At 40.2% G+C, this 19,517-nt stretch overlaps 1 protein-coding gene across 4 annotated transcripts in view; it reads right to left on the minus strand.

Annotated features, from left to right (window-relative positions):
• arid3a (AT-rich interactive domain 3A) overlaps positions 1-19,517 on the minus strand; it is a 41,366-nt gene that overhangs the window by 9,865 nt on the left and 11,984 nt on the right. For 2 of the 4 annotated variants that reach the window (XM_063891327.1, XM_063891326.1), the window contains exons 2-5: positions 18,488-19,181; positions 18,120-18,402; positions 2,298-2,370; positions 170-353 (exon numbers count right to left, since the gene is read on the minus strand). In XM_063891327.1, the coding sequence (XP_063747397.1) occupies positions 170-353; positions 2,298-2,370; positions 18,120-18,402; positions 18,488-18,828 (881 nt within the window). In that variant the 5' untranslated portion in view covers positions 18,829-19,181. Of the gene's footprint in view, positions 1-169; positions 354-2,297; positions 2,371-18,119; positions 18,418-18,487; positions 19,182-19,517 lie in introns of all 4 variants that reach the window. The other 2 variants (XM_063891325.1, XM_063891324.1) reach the window with 1 other exon arrangement.

The following is a 19,517-nucleotide window of genomic DNA, read 5'->3' on the forward strand; positions in this document are numbered from 1 at the left end:
AACATTTAAAAAAATAACACAGAACAAATTGAAACAACCAGGTGTGGTCCTGTGTGTGTGTGTGTGTGTGTGTGTGTGTGTGTGTGTGTGTGTGTGTGTGTGTGTGTGTGTGTGTGTGTGTGTGTGTGTGTGTGTGTGTGTGTGTGTGTGTGTTTGTGTGTGTACTGACTGTGTGCGTAGGGTGAAGGCTGCACTGGTGATTGAGGTAGGCAGGTTGAGTCCCTTAGTGATCTCTCTCCACAGTTTCTTGTTGATGACCTCCACCAGGCCGCCTTTCTCTGTCACCAGCCTGTAGAGCATGTACAGATCCAGGACCTGCTTGGCCATGATGGGAATACGATTCACCGGCGTTCCTGTAATAAAACAAAAATGTATTTTTTTTAGGAATCGTTGGAAATTTACATTGAAAAGAGCTTCTACTAATTGTCCTACAGGGACAAAAACTGAATTGGCCAACACACACATATCAAGAAGCAGACTGAAGTACAAGGTCCATCAAATGTATCAAAATCCAGTCATCATGCAGACAAAAGGATTGTGGAAAGAAACAGGAAACAAACTTAGACAAGAGGGTGAGATATCCAAACATTTTTGGGGAATAAATTATGCTGTAATGGAAAAGTGACGGCACTTAATTTTGGTGGAACTTTCGATTTTGATACATTGTTTTTCAGTAGAGAGAACAGTTTAAATATTTAGTGTCTTGTCAAAATATAAAACAGGATTTGTCTTGGTGACATTTTGAAACCTGACAATTTTGTGTTGAAATGATGTGAATGTAAGTTAATGACAAACCGAACATGCCTTTAGTCAAGCCCCTATTAATATATCCAATTTTGTATTAATCTGTGACAAATGTCCTTTACTTAGGAAAATCAAAGCCTTCATTATTCTTTCCATCAAATAATATTCATTTAAACACAGATTGATCCCAAAGACAATCTTCAGGTCCACTTGGACATAAAATATGATCAACCTGGATGTGCATATTAGAGAGGGATGCCTCAGTTATACGTGCGGCCTGCAGATGGCGCTCTCACATTCTCAGATCAAGCTTGGCAGATCAGCCCATTACTGTTGGCTCTGACACTGTAAACATGTAGTATTATTTTTTTCAGTTGCGAGCACGTGTCTCGTGTCTCATGTCTCTCATGTCAATCATCTCCCGCTCTTTTGATGATATCAGCCATAAATCAACTTGTCATATAAACAAGACTGCTAAAGTGTTATGGGAGGAGGAGTATCTGAAATGTGTCGTTGGCCATGACATGCAAATAAAATATTGCACAATTGGAAATGAGCTTTCATGATGTTTGTGTCACCATAGTGAACATCCTGCATTCTGAGTCAGTGTGTGTGAGTGTGTTTATGTGTGCAGGGCTGGCAGATGAGCAGCAGGAGAGGAAGGTAAACCAATCTGTTCCCAGGCATCGATACGATGTGTTCCTTCTAGTTATAGCCTGGGAACGAACGAGGGGACAACCATAAAGCAATCATCTCCGAAATGAACAAAAACCCCACCCATGTGAGTGAAAGATGATAAGACGTGTGTGTCAAATGTCAAAGAGAGGAGGGGAGGAGGGAACATCCCTCCCTCATATTCAACTTTTAAGAATCTCTCTACGCAATGGAGTTCTAGATAGACATAAAACCTGGGAGGGAAAAAAATCACCTCTGTAGAAGACCCTTTCCAACATAAGATTTACATTTGGTATTCAAACTAAAAACATGAAGGATGAGCTTAAACCAAGCTTCTTGCAAGCCAAGTGGCGTATTGCTCTTATTGGTAGGAAACAGATAAAGCATGTAAGTTATTAATGGCTTAGCAAAATGGCATCATGTTTGTATGCTATTATAGAAGATAGAAAACATGTGTTTGAAGAAACCCTTTTATTACATCCCTTACAAAGGCAAGCCTAAGAGAGCACTGAATACCAATTTGCACGTTTAAAAAAATAGCATACGTAAATATCACCTTTGGGACAGTAATGGCATGGAGCGTATTGTGTTTTATTTATTTGTTTTTAAAAAATTATTATTATTTGTAGTGTATTTTTCTTTTGATGATGAGGTGTTGTTTCTTTTTTTCTTGCCTGTATGGATTGTGTGTCACATTTTGTCACTCGGGACGTTGGGTGAAGGAGGAAGGAAGAAGAAAATGGCTTGTTCTTGTCATTTGTAATTATAATGGAAAGCTATTTAACATTGTTTATGAAAAAAAGGATGTGAGACTGGCTTGAGATAGCCATGACCTATAGTATGGCAAGATAAGACACTGAACGGACACAGTAACATACCTCGTTTTTGCATGAAGCTGAAGAGGTCATCCAGAAACTCTTTTCTCTTCGGGTCTCTATCCAGTTCATACAGCTGTAGAAGAGGAGGAGAAGAGATCCCGGTGAGGCAACAGCTTTTGAATTGATATCAAATCCACAATCTAGGATCTGACAATGACAATAATCTGACACACCAAAGAAGAGATGACCAGGATGCTCTGTTGTGAAATAAGCATCCTGAACACGTAATAATGATAAATCAATAGCTGAAAAACTTTGAAATTACGACATTCACTCATAAAGGTTTGTCATGAGAAACCAGTCAGTTTCCCTCTGACCATAGGAGGAGATGACAAGGAGAGGAAGAAATGTCGAGCAGTCTCATTTGATGAGAACCTGATGTGAATCCAGCTGGCTCTGGAAAAGTTGGGTGAAAGTTAGCAGTAAAAGTGGGGCACCAACTCGGGGGAGTACAGAGAAGCCATTGAAACCAGTGGTTGTTTTTCAAGTCCAGTTTGTCAGTATGACAGTAAAATATTTACCAGTTATACAACTATAAATCACAGGAAACATTTCATAATCTGTTATTTAAAGGTGTGAAACACAAGCAGCATATTGTTACTACACAGCACTGCAGCAAGCAGACCAAGCCACAACTAATCTTCATGTTGTACGGTTGAAGAGCATTTCATATCACAGGAAAGCATTCATGTCACAGCTCGTGATTGAGACAAGTAGTCATCACATGCTAGAGCTAAAGCAATTCAATTTGACAGAAAACTAATCAGCAACTGTTTTCATAATTGATTAGGGCCAAACATCTTCTGTTCCCAGTCGCTTAATATTGTAAGGATTTGATGCTAAACTTTGTCTTCTAATAAAAATATGTTGGACTGGTGGTCGGACAAAACAAGCAACTTCAAAAAAGTTCCCATAGGATTTAAGAGAGGAGACAATACGAACATTTTCAGTCTTTTCCAACACGTAAAGACCAAATGAAAGTCCAGCATGTGACCATCACTGAAATCAACAAGACTATTTGACAGTTTGTTATTGTCGGACCAACAAAAAGCAGGGAAATCTTTACACTGGAGGATTTGGAATATAATAATCAATTAGTAAATCATCTAATTGATTGATCTGCTTATTATAAAAGGTAAGATGGGTGAAATTCTATATTTACAATTGATTCATGTTACCCTGTCACATGTATTGACTGCATCACTATATTGAACAAGCCTGTGAATGCTGAGACAAGACGGAGAAGAACATTGACGTTTGACGAAAATTTGCAGATTGAGACCATTTCTGGTTTAAATGTACTCTGCCACCTCTTTGACATGTAGAGTGAACAATACCTTACTACTTACTAAAAGTCTTGTGCATTTGGTTTAAAGGAATGCCGCAACCCCAAAATGATCAATTGTATTTTAATTAATCAATGAGTGCTACCTTCAATTCTCAAAGAAATCATGTTTTTACTTGCCTTTAGGCTGAACGAAAAAATAAAAAAATGGGGAAAAGTCTTTGAAGAGATAAAGTTAACAACAACACAATTGTTGGAGTAAAATCTTAGTCTCATTTATGCAGTTTCAGTATGCCCACTATTCACCATACACACTTACATACACAATTTTCATTTAAAACCTTACTTTTTAAAACACGTCATCACAGAGAGTCTCACACTTACTCCTAATCCATGCGTGCCTTGATGGGTTTTAAGTGTATAATAAAATAGAATTTTTTAATGGAAATGCATGTGTTTGGGATGTAGAGAGCATACAACTGGAGACATAAGATACGTGAAATACATTTGCTGGTGTTAAACAAAGACCCCTTTTACTTCAATTCACTGAGTTTTCTGCTTTTATAATTCCTCATTGACCAAAGAGGCATGTAAGAAAAACAACGTTTTTAAACAACAATTCCCAAGACTTTGAAGTATAACGTAAAGTAATTGATAAACAAATGATCATTTTGGAGGGGGAAGTATTCCTTCAAAGCACACAGCCAGAGAAGTGAAATGAAAGGCTTGTCCAGGAGAAGTCGTGTATGATTTTTGGCAGTAGTGGCCTCGTTGTGGCATTTAGCCCTCATTAGTGACACCGAGCTGCCATGAGACCTTATATTCTGCTGGATAGGGTGAACAGAGGGGTGGGAACTAAGGACGTTGGAGGTGGGGGATGCTGGGTAATGTACATGCCTGCTAGAGGCAAGGGGGAGTTTTAATTACAGGATGCATGCATTTCGTGAAGTGCCGCTCCATAAATCTTTGAAATAACCACCCCGCCTAAAACTCCCATCCCCCCCATGTTGTTTTATTTGCTCTGTGTCACCCCCTCTCCACCCCCTCCCTCTGTCCTGATCATACAAACAAATGTTTCCCTAGTGGCATAGTGGGAGCGCTGTCACATCGAAAACAAGGAAGCTAAAGATCCAGATGTGGTAAAATGGCATGAAAAACATTTCTTAACAAAATGCAGTCAACTTTTTATAGTATGACACCAGAAATCAGTGTGAGCACGATACACAACACTCAATAAACTACTGAAGTCTTAAATATTCATGTAACATTTGCTCATTTGCAGCGTGACACTGTTGACATGGCAGTGTGTTGATAGTTTTTTCTGTTTCCCTGCGAAACCGGTCAGTATTCCTATTACTAATCCATTTACAGTATACGCTGTTAAACACAATTCTTTTCAGACAAAGACTACTCTGTTTTGTATTGATAAACATGTGACTTTAAATCTGGATTCTCCCAGCTTTTACCTTCTATGTATGTCTGATTTATGCAGTATTCTGGATAAAGTCCCTCCCTAGTTATATGCATCTCTCTTCATCCCTATTTTTGTCCAGGTTTCGGAAATCAATATGATTTTAGCCAACACAAACCAAGGCAACCGAACATCTGAATAATCTGCATGACATTTAACGTGACCTTTTATAGTATTGATTGATGACACTTAATACTTCAAACAGGCCTTTTAAATGTCACTTTATAATTACCTTACCTAGTTTAACTAGTTACCGGTTTTATCAAATCATGCCTGTTTCCTAAATGTCACAGAAATTGCAATCAAACTGCTAAATGACGCATAGATCTGCTCTCATGCACATAGAACTGTAGCTTAAGCAAAGTTGTTCTAGTAACATTAGCTAGGTAAAGTAAACCCTTGTAGCATCAATTGACAAGTTGGTGGAGTTAAATACTGGAAGGAAATGTAGAAGGAACTCATTTTTTCCTAATATTATTTAATTAATAACAATAAAGTTGTTGGATTAAGGTGGCTCATGTAAACAGGGTCACTGATAAAAATGTACATCTGAATGAAACAACATGATGAGGAAAAACCAAAAGAATGCATGAAAACACCCTGAAAAAAACAGGAGTTATGTTTTAGGCAAAGAAAAAAGCACTAAACTTGGATTGTGTAGTATGTACAAATCACTCTTTAAACAACACATTCACTTTAAAACATGTCCACCTGCGGCTTAACAGAAGCTGTTAATGGACCATCTGCATCATGGAGAGCTATAGTTGTTATAGGTCATATCAGAGTGGGACACCTGGAGGACTGAGAGCAGCCAATCAGGAGCCTGTTCAACTGGCTCGACCACAGCCAACCCTCACTATATATTTTCTTTACTCTCAGCTCCATACATGTAACCCTTATGTACATTATAACTCACCTGTCGCAATGCACACGCACACACACACACACACACACACACACACACACACACACACACACACACACACACACACACACACACACACACACACACACACACACACACACACACACACACACACACACACACACACACACACACACACACACACACACACACACACACACACACACACACACACACACACACACACACACACACACACACACACACAGGTGGGTGTGGGTGTTATTATATAGGTTTTAATGTCTAGAGACAAGAAACTAGAAAAACGACCAAGAACTTGGCCAACTGGTAATGCCAGGAGCCAGTTAACGCCACTTCACCAAATTCCCTGCAACAAAAAGACCTATTAAAACAGCACAGCTTACTAGAAGACTTCAATTTGAAATTGTTTACTGGAAGTAAACTCTGACTGTTTTTACACACTTCAAAATATGTAACTGGGCTTTTTATATATACATATTTTGTTGTAACAAGCTTATAATTGGCATCCAAAACATTATTTTGTTCAGGGAACAAACGGTGACAGGGGAAAGTAAACTATATGCTGTCTGTTTAGATGCTAAAGTTAGGAGACTTAATATTTGAACAAGTATTTAGTGTTTGACTGCTGTTTGATAGTTTCCCTACCTGCCTGAGTATGTCAGTCACCCCGTCTGCAGATAAATTATAAACAGGCCAGAAAACAAAGTGGTCTTATACTGCAAATAATCAGTAACCAAAGACAAGCCTGTTTTTAGCCATCAGGTGGTGGTAGGTGATACTGTTAAGGGGTGTGTGTGTGTGTGTGTGTGTGTGTGTGTGTGTGTGTGTGTGTGTGTGTGTGTGTGTGTGTGTGTGTGTGTGTGTGTGTGTGTGTGTGTGTGTGTGTGTGAGAGGGGGGAAGGGTTCAACTCACTGTTAGTGTGGCAGTTAGAGAGCCAGCGGCACTAAAGTGTCACATAGCACACACAGAGACTTTGCAACTGAAAACCTAAAATGAGAAAAGACCAGGGTATCGTCTACATGCTCCTTTACACCTGATAATCACCTGACACACATACAAACATACACACACCAACACACTCAGGGTCAAAGTTTAAAAAGGGAAAAAAAGTTACAGGCCAACCTTCAACCTTAAAACTACGGGATTAAATTTATGATAACCCTTAGAGCAAATGTTTTCTTATACTTGTTCTTGTTGCATTAAAAGTCTTCTTCAGGTAAAATGTGTCTTTCAAGAGGAAGCGTAATTTTGGCCCAGCATGCCGACGCACACAGACATTGGGCTACACGTTCCTCTTCATACAGACTGCTATATTAGACAGAGGGACAATTGAAGGCTGCCGTTACGAATTTGAATATGTCTACCCTGAAACATTTACATAAAAAGAAGAATTCTGCCAGAGCAAACCATAAAACTGCATATTGTACTATTTGTACTAATCCAATAAATGACTTATTATCATCATTATTTAATCTTTTTTTATACTAGGTGAATAATGCAATTTGCAGCAAAACATATATTATATATTTCATATCAAGAGCTTCAGCTGAATGTATTTTCTTTTCTATTCAAATACATGGCAAAAGTCAGATATTATCTAAGGTTTCACCTCCTCCATTATGCTATTAAAAGTGGAAAATAACTTTTGTTAGTTTGAGGTCAGTCTTTGAATATCATTATAACATGTTAACAGACAGTCTTGGGCGAACATAGTGCTAACCTTAAGGTGTGAATTATCCTTTGCGGAGTGTGTGTTTTATTTACTGGAAGACTAAGTATATTTCCTGTGGTTGAACGGAGCAGAAACTAGGTTTACACTGGGACTCATTCCCCTTTAACCCAATACTGGAAGACCAGTTTCACAAATTCAAATTAGTCCAAGTCATTCAGTTGTTTCTTCTAATGTAAGAGATTAGTATGAAGTTGTTTTCCACATGTCCTCCTGACTAATTTCAATTAATTAATGCTCTCAGTCATGCAAAGTTACTGTGTTTTTTACTTTTAAGTATGACTATATCAAACAAAACCTTAAAAGAAGACACACAAAATGAGTGTTGGACTCTCATAGAACACTTTGTAAACATAAAGAGAGCTGAAAATAAGATAAAATGTAAACATGAACACACAGCACATATACTGTGCATAAACACACACACATATTTGACAGTGGGGGAGGGGAATGTATGGCTAGCAGGGAGAAGGGTTGAGGGGGGGGCTTGACTCAGCTCATGAACACATGATCAGCCATATTCAAACACACCATTGTTCCAGGCCAAAGCTCTTTTACGAGTGTCATTAATGAACCAAAGCAAACACAACCACCAGCAAAGCATCGCTTCACTTCTCCCACAGAAAACATAATGTGTCATAATATGTACTTTTATCCCACAATGCAATTCCCTGCCTTTGTTCCCGAGGTAACAGAGCAGGAAATTATCTTGAATGTCACTAGAATATGTCTTTTTAATGAATAGTAGGAGGAAGTTTTAGAAAAAGAAAGGCTGTAGAGATTTCCATTGAATACTGGTTTATGACAGGCTCCGCAGCTTTTGGTTTCACCTAACTTTGGCTTCAATAAATCTAAGTTTTCTTCCACAGAGTAAAGAAGGAATTCAGTGGGGTCAGCCCATCATTAACTTTAACTGCAACAAAGGCAATACTCTGACTATTGAAGCTCTTATCTGATTATGTTCATCAAAGTAGGGTCATAAACAGAATAGGCTGTTAACACGGCCAAGGATCCTGATGAAATTATCCACTATGTCTCATTTTTTTGTCACCAAAAGACGCTAGTGAAAGTCACAAGATAGTATTGCCCAATTTGCAAAACACATGCTTAACTACAGTACCAGAGAGAAGTAAACAATAGCTATATTTGTTCTTTGATCTTTACATTTAGACTGTTTCTTTTATGAAAGACAACCACAGGGCAGGTTTTGCAGAGCAGTTTCTCAGCTTGAAGGCCAACTGCCTGAGAAACCAGATTTTAAAATACCTCCAAAAGGTTAATGCATCTGCCGTTCTGCTTGACAAATAAAAAAAAAAAGAATCATATTCTTGAATGTTCTTGTTTTTCTTCTCTTTGTTGCTCAGGATTATGTTTTGCTGCTGTTTGCACGACACTTTCCAGGGATCACCTGTTAATCCAACAATTTGAGCAGAGCTGCGACGTCTCCTTCACTTGTATACGGAGAGGGATTTACTTCTTATTTGTACCTTTTTATTTAACAAGCCATGTTGGCTTACGATAGAGACTCGTAAGCCAACAAACTAACTCTATAAACACATTGTGACCACACTAATCACAAGCAACTGTCAAGATCCAATCTAGGAAATAAAGAAAAGTAGGAAACAGACAAGGCCACATGGAAAAAAACGGAAATCATTTCAGTTCACCTATAACAGATAACAAGGTAAAAAAGCCTCAGAGATCACTCATGTGCTCTGAATAGTTAAAATACAATGAACATTTCTTAATCTAGTCAGTGGACAGAGCTGGCAGTTACTACGCTCACATGTCTCCGTAACCTGACATCTATAATGAATCCATCTTTGTCTCCTCTGCTCTCCGCCCTGTACCATCCCCCCCCACATGCCAACAATTAACAGCAACAATAGAACTGTCCGATTGCAGAGGCATTGAACGGTGTTTTATTGACAAGCAGGATCAAACACATCATAATCCAAACTGACCAGATGACCTCGTAAAATCAACTCCATCGACTGAAAATGAGGAGCCAACAGCCTGCTGAGACAAACACCACCGCTGTGACTGACTGCGTTCACCTTATCTTCTACAGTCACATTTACCCCAAATGAAAACAACAGGGTAAGAGAGGTAGAAAAAGACACTGAGAAAAACACACAGGCAATTTGAATATTGCTGAATAAAACTGCTCATCTAACCGTTGAATAAAATCACAGGATTATATCCATCCTAGTTGGACTGAATAGTATAAAACACAGCTAGCTATAAAATTAAAATGATGTGTTTATATCTCCATTAGTTGTAGCCCAGGCAATTTTTTCTTGCGGTAGAATACCCTTCTGGAAGTTCAATAATGTGCCAGACATTCAATGTTCTTCAGGATATGCTGCTTTATGGTGTGAGAAGTTTGTAAGGGAGGCTTCTGCATGCAGGGCTTTACCAAAACATTTTAATGCTTGGATTCTGTCAGATATAATTTAATAAATAGTATCCCCTGCTGACACCTTAACAAGGGGAAAAGACATTGACAGGACATGAAACTGAATGAGCACTATCCCGCTCTTGCAAGCTGTCAGCTGCCACGGCCTGTAGATTTGGATAAGAATCAGAAATAACAGCCAGCTTTCCCAGGGCCCTCGAGAGTCTGATGTACGTGGATGTTAGCAATCTGTTATAACCACAATGCTACTGACTAGTATCGCGATGATGGATGCCAAAATTGGGCAGGGCAGGCAAAAAAGGGAAATGGGTGTAGCAGCAAATCCAGATCATAAAGTCACATCAGCCATGAAAAATGTGATTTCTCTCACAAATATCTTTACATATGATGTTTATCTGTAAACTACCCTGCCCCTATAATGACATAAAATTATGACCTAGATTATCATCTAATGAGTGTTTGCGTGAAAGCTGAAGGTAGCGCCAGTGCAGATGAAGTGATAACATTTGCGTCTGACGAAAGAAAGATGGACACAGAGACAACAGGGGAGCTAAAGGTTCAGTAGAAGTTCTGTCACTGTGCTTATAAACAAACTGGATGAATAAAATGTTAGACATATGTAAGGGATATTTATCTGGCCCAAGACTGAAAAAAGTTTTGTTCTCCGCTGCTGTTTCTCAGAATGTAGCACCTTGCTATGCAGAGGGGAAGAGAGGTGGCCAGGAGCACTCTCAATCAGAGTGTTGGACGGGCAGGGCAATGAGTTTAATGGTTGACTATGGTGGCCATAGAATTGGCCATAGAAATATATCTGGCACACCCAGCCTCATGGAGGGCAGATATCTGTCCATGTGGCTCATGAGAGACTGATATGTTGAGGCCACGTGGCAAGGCCCACACAGATCAATAGGTGGAGGGGCTGCAGTTTTCCCTCAAGCTACCCCTGGATTTGTCCTCTACAAGGAGTCAAATTATAAGCATATAAAATGAGCACTGCATATTTTTTTCTGTACACAAAATTGAGATTAGAGTCACTGTTTCCCAGTGTGTTCTTCAGGCAAAATAAAACTTTTGTTAAATCTTTTGAAAGTAGACATTTGACTCGTTTTGCATATGTGTAATCAATAAGGATTGCCAATGAAGGCGCATGCACATAAGCAGGGCCCCAAATTGGTTTATATCTAAATGGCCTGCAGTCTTTGTCGCCTGTGGTTTTCTTGCAATGACAAGTCAAAATATCTGCAATAGAAACGTTTAATAATCGGTTCACATTGTTGTTACATGGAGGTGACAAATTCATATTTCTGTCTATAGTATGAACAGAGCTATGGCTTCACAACAGCTATTATCATAGCAAGATGAGGCATATAGCGTTGTAAAACGTGATTGTTGATCCAAGCACTCGTAGGGTCTTTTATGTTACAAGTGTGCAATGCTCTGCATAATGTTTGAGCTATTGACCGCACGGATGGGATTCAGACCTTGACACGGAGAAAAGTATCTTTATCTTTGTTTGACCTCTTTCTATATTGATTATGCTAGGAATGAAAGCTTTCAACACTCGCTACCTTTTCAAAAGCATCTGAAGGCATCAGCAACACATGCATGGCTTTTGTTCAAATGAATGCCTTCCACTCGGTTCACTATGAAAAGCTGTCACCCAAGAGTTTTGTTTGTTGACAACTCCAATCTTTCGATGCAGTATATTTCTGAGGCTCACACAAGGCTACAGTGCAGAGTTAATTATTTAGGAACAAAAAGACACACTCACATATTTCCTTTAGAAAGGATTAGATTCACACATAACAATGGCAACGACAATAAAGGATTTTAGCGAGTCCCTCCCATTCCTCCTCCTTCTACATGAAGACATCAAATCAAAGAGAACCTTGTGAGAGTAACCACACATACAGGAGAAAGCCAAACTAAAATCCATACAACATATCACAACAGCCGAAGAAATAGATGGGACAAAGGAGCTAGCCTCAGCCTTTATGTAATCTTTGTTTACATTTCAACCCCCCTCTCCTTCCTTCATATTGAGCGCCTGCCAATTTCCAGAATCCCTGTGGCTATACAGTTTCTGACATCAGCTCGGTGCTGCACGCTGCACGTTGGACACAAGTATAATACACAGTCAAAACCAGCATGTACTACACACTTTCCTTGGCAGTGGTTCAAAGCCAAACACCAGCAGACGGATTTTCCCCTCTGCCTCAGTGACAACTACTCTTCCCCGCCTGTGCTGCTACACCTCTTCAACAGGAAGACTTTCATACCTCTTCCTATGCTCCCGTGACCTTTCGTTTTGGCCTTTGTTCTCATGACATGAACAGAGACCGTTAACCTCTTGGGCCCTTCTCAAACCTAGCATTAATATGCATTCTTGTTGATTCGATCACAAGTGGACAGCTCTGAGTACAGCTCTTCACACCTGGCATTAGGATGCATCTCCTCATGTGTCTCCAGTGACCACTTGCGATCGGATCTCACTTAACCCTAACCAACTCAGTATGCAAATAAACTCATCCTTTTTCTACTTTTGCATATAGACTAAAGAGAAAACTGAATGGAAAAAGGCTGCCTACAGTCTTTTTTTGTGTGATGAAGGCCATCATTTTCTGCATGCAAATGTTCAGATTTAAAAGGTACAATTTATGAGCCTAAAGGTAAAACCTATTGTCTACCGACACTCTTAGGGACCACTGTGCTGCCGGTACCTTTACCAGGCTACCGCTGTGGCTCTAGAGAGCCAGGCATATAAGAGGGGATCGAATCTTTGCAGATCACCAGAACACAAAACAGACACATTACCGCAATTTGATTTGGAAACATTCAAAACACAATATTCAATATATAAGGGGTTTCTGATATATGAGAAATACCTTCAAAATACTAATGTTAAAAAATATAATTCATATAGTTCAGATGTTTCAAAGTCAGCAGATGAGTACTAACTGCCTACTTAGAGGACGTCAGTTGATTAAGAAGACCTTCAATCCATTTGTGGTCATATGTGGCCCAGACCATTTTCTAATTGGTGTTACTGTATGTGCATTAACACCTGTACTTAGAGCTGTCCATTTCAAGACTGAATCACCCAGACACATGTTACTGCGAGGTCGAAGCAGGGCCTGGTTTTCTTCTAGTAACACAGATGGCTGCACATTCTCGAGGCAAAACATAGTCAATTAAATGAAAACTCCCTAGTGTTGATTAATTCAACCCCTGTGGACTCCAGTAGGGAAAACTGGTTCCAGATGATCAAATTGTTTGTTGCTCTGGAGTTAAATGTCCTCAGAAAAAACAGGTTTATTTTAAGTTAATGGATTGAGGAAAAAAACACAAGTAGTTTATCTATAAAATGTTCCATGAGTTATTGGCAAATTGTACAAAGACATAGAGTTTACAATTATTAAACATTGTTTGACATTAGATTCATTTACAGCAAAATGTTCAGTATGTCTGAGTCACGAGGACAACTAGCTGTCAATTAGATATTCATAGTTCATACGGGCCATATAGAAAGTTCATGTATTTTTATCTGAAAGCTGCTTTCAGTTTTATCTTTCCAGTGTTTTTTAACTAAATAAATCTACACCTGTGAAAACATACAATCATATTAAATATAAAAACAACATCCATCCTATTCATACAACCCAAAGATAGATCAAAGGCCTGGAGAAAAAACAGAGGGATATAAACCCAACAACACTTATCAGACAGCTGTATCAGCAGAAACCTGAGGGGCAATCCCAATAAGTGTCGCTCCCAATTGGCTCTGTTCGAGCTACACTTCCTGTAGTAACTAACAGTCCCTCCCCCCACTCACAGTGTGTGTGTGTGTGTGTGTGTGTGTGTGCAAGCAATTTAATGTTTAATGCAAACTCCCCTCCATTCGCCCTGATCATGGTGAGTGCCATGAATTTTTAAAGACATCCCTACTTTACTGTCCATCTGGGCTCCATCTGCCCAGCTGCTGGTGTTTAAAGCAGACAGAGACACAGGAGAGGAGACTTCAAAGGCTCTGCATGGTCTTTGGACGAATTCTGGCCTGAGGAGGATATTGTTTATAAAAGGGGGACAGGGAGTGGGTCTGTTATATTATGTATACCATAGCATTGACTACACATTCATGAAAACAGAATGTAACTGTAAATCCACCACTATTTGCTGCTCAGGAGCTAAAGAACAAGGGGCCAAGAGAAGGCCCGGGGAAAATGGATGTAAATAAAGATATAATTTGTCAGGATTTTGTCATTACTTCATTCATCTCTTTCAAGTTGATGGGAGTCAAGCATCCAGATAAGAACCTAATCTATATAAAAACGTATCGGTATCTGCATGCTTAGATATCATGGGGGTGAGAAAATACATAATTTTTTTAATGTTTTGGTGAAATTACCCTTTTATAAAAGGGGTTGTACTTAAACCAAAATCACAGTTTTGTACTAATATCAGCACCTATGTCACTCAATAACCACAGTCAAACGTTTCCCTCATTCGGATGGTGGCTGATTGGAACAGATGCATGCAAGCCTATTGGCTGTTGGAAAGCAAATATACCATTAACTTGAAAAAGGGTGTTAATATTTCCTGGAAATTAAAGTTAAATTCCAAAGAGTGATACTGATATGGGCTACAGAGGTATCCCTGAAATAACTCAGCTGAGCTGTCGTTTCAATTACAAAATAATCCAACAACGCTGGCATAATTTGATATCTGCATGAATCCTTGTCCTTTAAGTAATTCTTCTGAACCCTGACACCGCTGCCTTGATTTAGTCTGACCTTTCAGTGCAGAGTGGGCAGATAGGAAGGTGGACGGCTGATTCCAACAGGAATGCAGGTCGGGCCTTGGCTGATATACGTTAGCCTCACACACAGCCTGGGGGCAAACCTCACCTTAGCATTTGTTTGATTGCTTCACTTACCTACATGGCACCTTGGATATAGATGTGGTGTGACATTCAATCTATTTCATTGTACTTTCTTTAATGAACTTCTTAAATTAGGTGTATTACATTAGTACATTAGTTAAAAACATGGTAGGATTTGTCTCTACTTTTTTAAATGACATGTTCCTACCCATTTTAAATCTGTCATGTGAGGCATCTCTCTTTTGAATTTCCTCTCCTAAGGTCTCGTCATTTATTTCCTTACACCTTCTAACAAGGACCTTGGACTGGCTTGTGAAGTGCTGCTGTAGTGATGCTCATAGAGAAACTGTATGTGACATTGGGACCTCACAAAGGACATGACTTTAAACACAACAGAGAGAAAGGACAGTTCTCCGTTTGGAAGATCTCCAACTGCTGCCGACTGATAGAGGCATGCAGGGTTTCTGCTGAGGATCTGGGGTTCCCAGTGGCCACATTATCACCCTCCCTCAGGCACATTCCAACAGCCTCCACCCACCTGCCCAAAATAAACTGTACAGCCTTAACCCCTTCCTCCCCACCCAGTGTGCCCTCAAATACACACACACACAAATGCACACCATTCAACTCCACAACACATGAAAGTTAGTTTAAGTTCACAAGGCTGGAGATCACCATTTTCTACCATGATTCTTAGGGACTTCCGATGATAAAAATATTGTCTTTGTGTGGACAGTACAAACAATCATTAAAAAAGTACCGTGTTTCTCAGACTTCAAGAATAACCACCAGCTCTTGTTGGTGTTACTTTGATCATTTTGAACAAATGTTTTTCTGTTTTTGTAAATAAGGGATTCTGCATTTGCACTAGTTTGATCTGAATTCATTCTGTGATGCTTCATTTCAGCTTGACTGTAATGTGCTGTGGCACATCTGGCTCAAGTGCAGCTTCTGGACATTATTTGATGAGGTTTCAGTTGGCTAGACATTTTTTTGTATGCAGCTGAAATAAGTTGTGCCATTTTGTTTTGGTTTTTTATGACTCACCACTATTACAAATATTACAAGATCATTTCAAAACGTAACATTTCTTAACCGCTTCAGTTTATACTAAACATGTTTTAAAAAACATAGACACAAATGTGGTCTCTAATCTAACTGTTGCATGATGAGAATAAACCACAAGAAAAAGAAGAAGCAGAAGAAAAATGGCGCCCACTAAATATAAAGTAAGGCTGAAATTACTGAGTTTGATTTGCATGGGGTTAGAATTATCAGCGGACAGACTTTCTACATCATTACAGGTCGGTCGTTTTTCCTTTACACAGCACATTCACAGGGCATTATAATCACAGGGTAAAGCTGTAATTATTACTAATTACCGTAATCATACGATGGCCAAATGAGTCATGGACTAAAATCCTGGATTCACAACATTATAAACCATCAGCAGCAAGGAGGTTGTGAGCCACGACTCCCCGCAAACAGATGTGACTGTTTCTTTATTCTCTATACCGTGTTAACATGCAGAAGGTTTTAAATGACAGCAGACTGTGTGTTTCTCCCCCTCCACTCTGTCCCACTATAGATGGGGACGTTGTATAGGCGTGACATAGGTTTTAATCAACAATGGATTGCGTAACATTATCTTAACAGCCAATATACTGGCTGCCTTGATTATATAACCGTCAGCAACTTACTGACATGCCATGATAAAAATGTTGTCCATTTAGTACCTGACGTATGAAAACCACTAACTGTTGAGAGTATCATTTCAAGGCTTTACGGAGGGAGTGGTGGACTATTTAGAGAAGGTTTAGGTTTTAGAGGAGTTTTATTCCATACACTCTGTAATTACAAGTAATAGGCCTTAAATTACAGAATAAATGGTTAGGTTTGAAGACGAAGCAAATGGTTGGGTTTGAGCTTGTTTACCTCAAACATAGCCTTAAGGCATCAATATATATTTCTGAAATCTTCTCCAAACATACCAAACCAGCTTTATCATCTAAAAGAGGAATCTCTGCTCAGGACAAAAGACAAGTTGCTGTTCTGCCCAATGGCTTGAGATATTGCTACAGGCCATGAGTGTGTTTGAATTTCAATAGTGGCTTCTGTTGTGTTATATAACCTCATAAGGTGGCCCAGTATTATGCCACACTTTAATCCTACTAAAGCAGCCTTAGTTTTGCAATGCAGAGGCATGTTTAAATGGTTGAACTGATACATTGATTCAATTAACAATATTTGAACAATATGTTACTATATCCAAAACATTATTAACTCAGTCATAAAAGGTATTATATGTTCTAAAAGGCTTGTATCTATTCTTTTTGGAGTAACATTTGCTGTAATTGTTCAGAAAATGCAAAGAGTTCAGTATCTCAACAAGTGATTGAGTTTTTAATCCTCTGTAGTGAACGGTGAGTTCACTATTTATATCATTCACAAGTTTCACAGTCTTTTTCATCAGCAGCCGCCTTCCATCTTAACTTAGCTGTTGACAGACTTAAATCTCTTCATGTAAACAGCCTGTCTTATTCCACCAGGGCCTCCCTCATAATATCCAGCCCACAAGCATGTTTACAGTAAACGGCAGCATGGTAAAGCTGTTAAAATGCACCCTAACCCCTCCCCCGCTTCCCTCAGCTAGCAGGCCTATTCATTTCACTCTAAGGCCACAGCAGTCCGTACATGTCAAGTCTTTGGAGGCACTAAGCCACCCGGGCAAAAAGCAGACATATGTGGCCCACCAGAATGTCAGGTGGCAAAGACAAACGTTAAAAAGCTCAGTTAAGGGTTCATCAACATTTGGCTGGTGGCTGGTGTTAATTTCCCGCCCTGGTCAGATTACTTCAGCTGGAAAGGTGACATGATGGGAGAGGTGTGAAGGCCAGATGTGTGTCTCTGGTCTAAAACCAACATATTGGTTTCATGCAGGTTCTCAGAGTGCTAAAGCTGCCGATTAAGGCATATTTTGGGGACTTAGCTGATCTGGTTCTCCACAGTTAGAACCAAAACAGCTGACTTTAAATCTCCCAAAGCAACAATAATTTACATTTGATGGCACATTAGAATGAGTGCAACAAGCCAATCAGTAGAGCAGGAGGTGTATAAATAAGACATCCTACCTGTCTGAACTGCTCCTCGTAGGTCCACTCTCCGTGGTCCTGTCCGCTCAGATGGTTGTTCGTGGCGTGGGGGGGCATGATGGCTACACGGGGTTCCTGGTCGACACCGGGCCGGGTCTTCAGCAGCTGAGAGTGAGGGTTGAGTTGACGGTGGGGTAGCAGGAGGATTCCCTTTCCTGGAGCCACGGCATCATGGCCCGTTGGCAGACCCTCTTCCGCCAGGTCGTCATCAAAGTCTTCTTCCATCTCGCCTTCAAAGTCTTCCTCGTCCCATTTGTGTTTGCTGTATGAAAAAAAACTGAATATTGTTTAAAAATGAAAACATTTAGAGCAACACTGCAGATTATGTTAAGAGCAACACAACTCACATCTGCTCCTCCTCATCTGACCCCATCATGTCCTTGTAATGGTCCTCCCCGTCTTCATTGTCATCGTCAACACCTTCGTCCTCACCACCACTGCTGCGATCTGACATGGGGCTGTCCGACACCCTCTGCAGCCCGGCGGCAGCGGCACGCATGGCTGCCAGTGCTGCCATCTGGGCTTGTTCTGCCTCAGGGGCTGGGCTCCCCATCGGCTCGTCCCCTCCTCCAACGATTGTGCGGACCTGAGTGCGTTGGGCGGCGGCTTGCTGCTGTAGCTGCTGCTCCATCAGCAGCTTGGCCCTCTGCTGCCTGTGCAGGTTCTCCATGACAGCCTGGAGCTTCATCTCTGGGGAAAGTGGCACAACGTTCAGCTGCCTTCCTTCCCCTCCCTCCCCCACTGAAGGAGCACCAGTCCGGGGCCAGGCGGTGGACAGTGGTGGAAGTTTTTTTTGTGGTGAGGCAGCTGCAGGTTATGGTTATGAAGTGAAATGAGGAGGAGGAGGAAGGGGTGGCAGAGCTCTGAGAAAGGTCGGCTGCAGTTCTGGAAACAGAGGCCTCTCTCTTGTCTCAATGGTTTTTCCTGAAGTGGGAGGAAACCAAAGCCGACAGCAGGGCTGAGTTGCACAGCAGTCAATGAAGCACAAGTAGCGGAGGCAAAAGGTAGGAGGACAAGAGTGCGCTGATAGACTACAAAGACCTGAGGGAGAAAAAGAATAACAGTGTCAGACTGCCACTTTGGCAATGTCTGTTAACATTAGTCCCTTGATGTAAGGGTAACACTTTTTTTGTTGTTGCAGTGCCAAAATTGTTTAACAACTTTTCCCAAGTATCAGATACTGTATGGCTTTATATGTCAAACTTATGATTCAATTAAGTGGAGGTATTTTATATGCTCACATGATCTCAAGCTATACTCCATTGTTAAATGTATGTATGTAGATTGTTGCTGCTATTGCACTGGTTTTTAGATCTTGTTTTTGCAAAACCACCAAAACATTTATTTAAGGAACTTGATCAACCACTTTTGAATCCA

This window comes from Eleginops maclovinus, chromosome 9, assembly GCF_036324505.1.
Source record: "Eleginops maclovinus isolate JMC-PN-2008 ecotype Puerto Natales chromosome 9, JC_Emac_rtc_rv5, whole genome shotgun sequence".
NCBI lineage: Eukaryota > Metazoa > Chordata > Actinopteri > Perciformes > Eleginopidae > Eleginops > Eleginops maclovinus.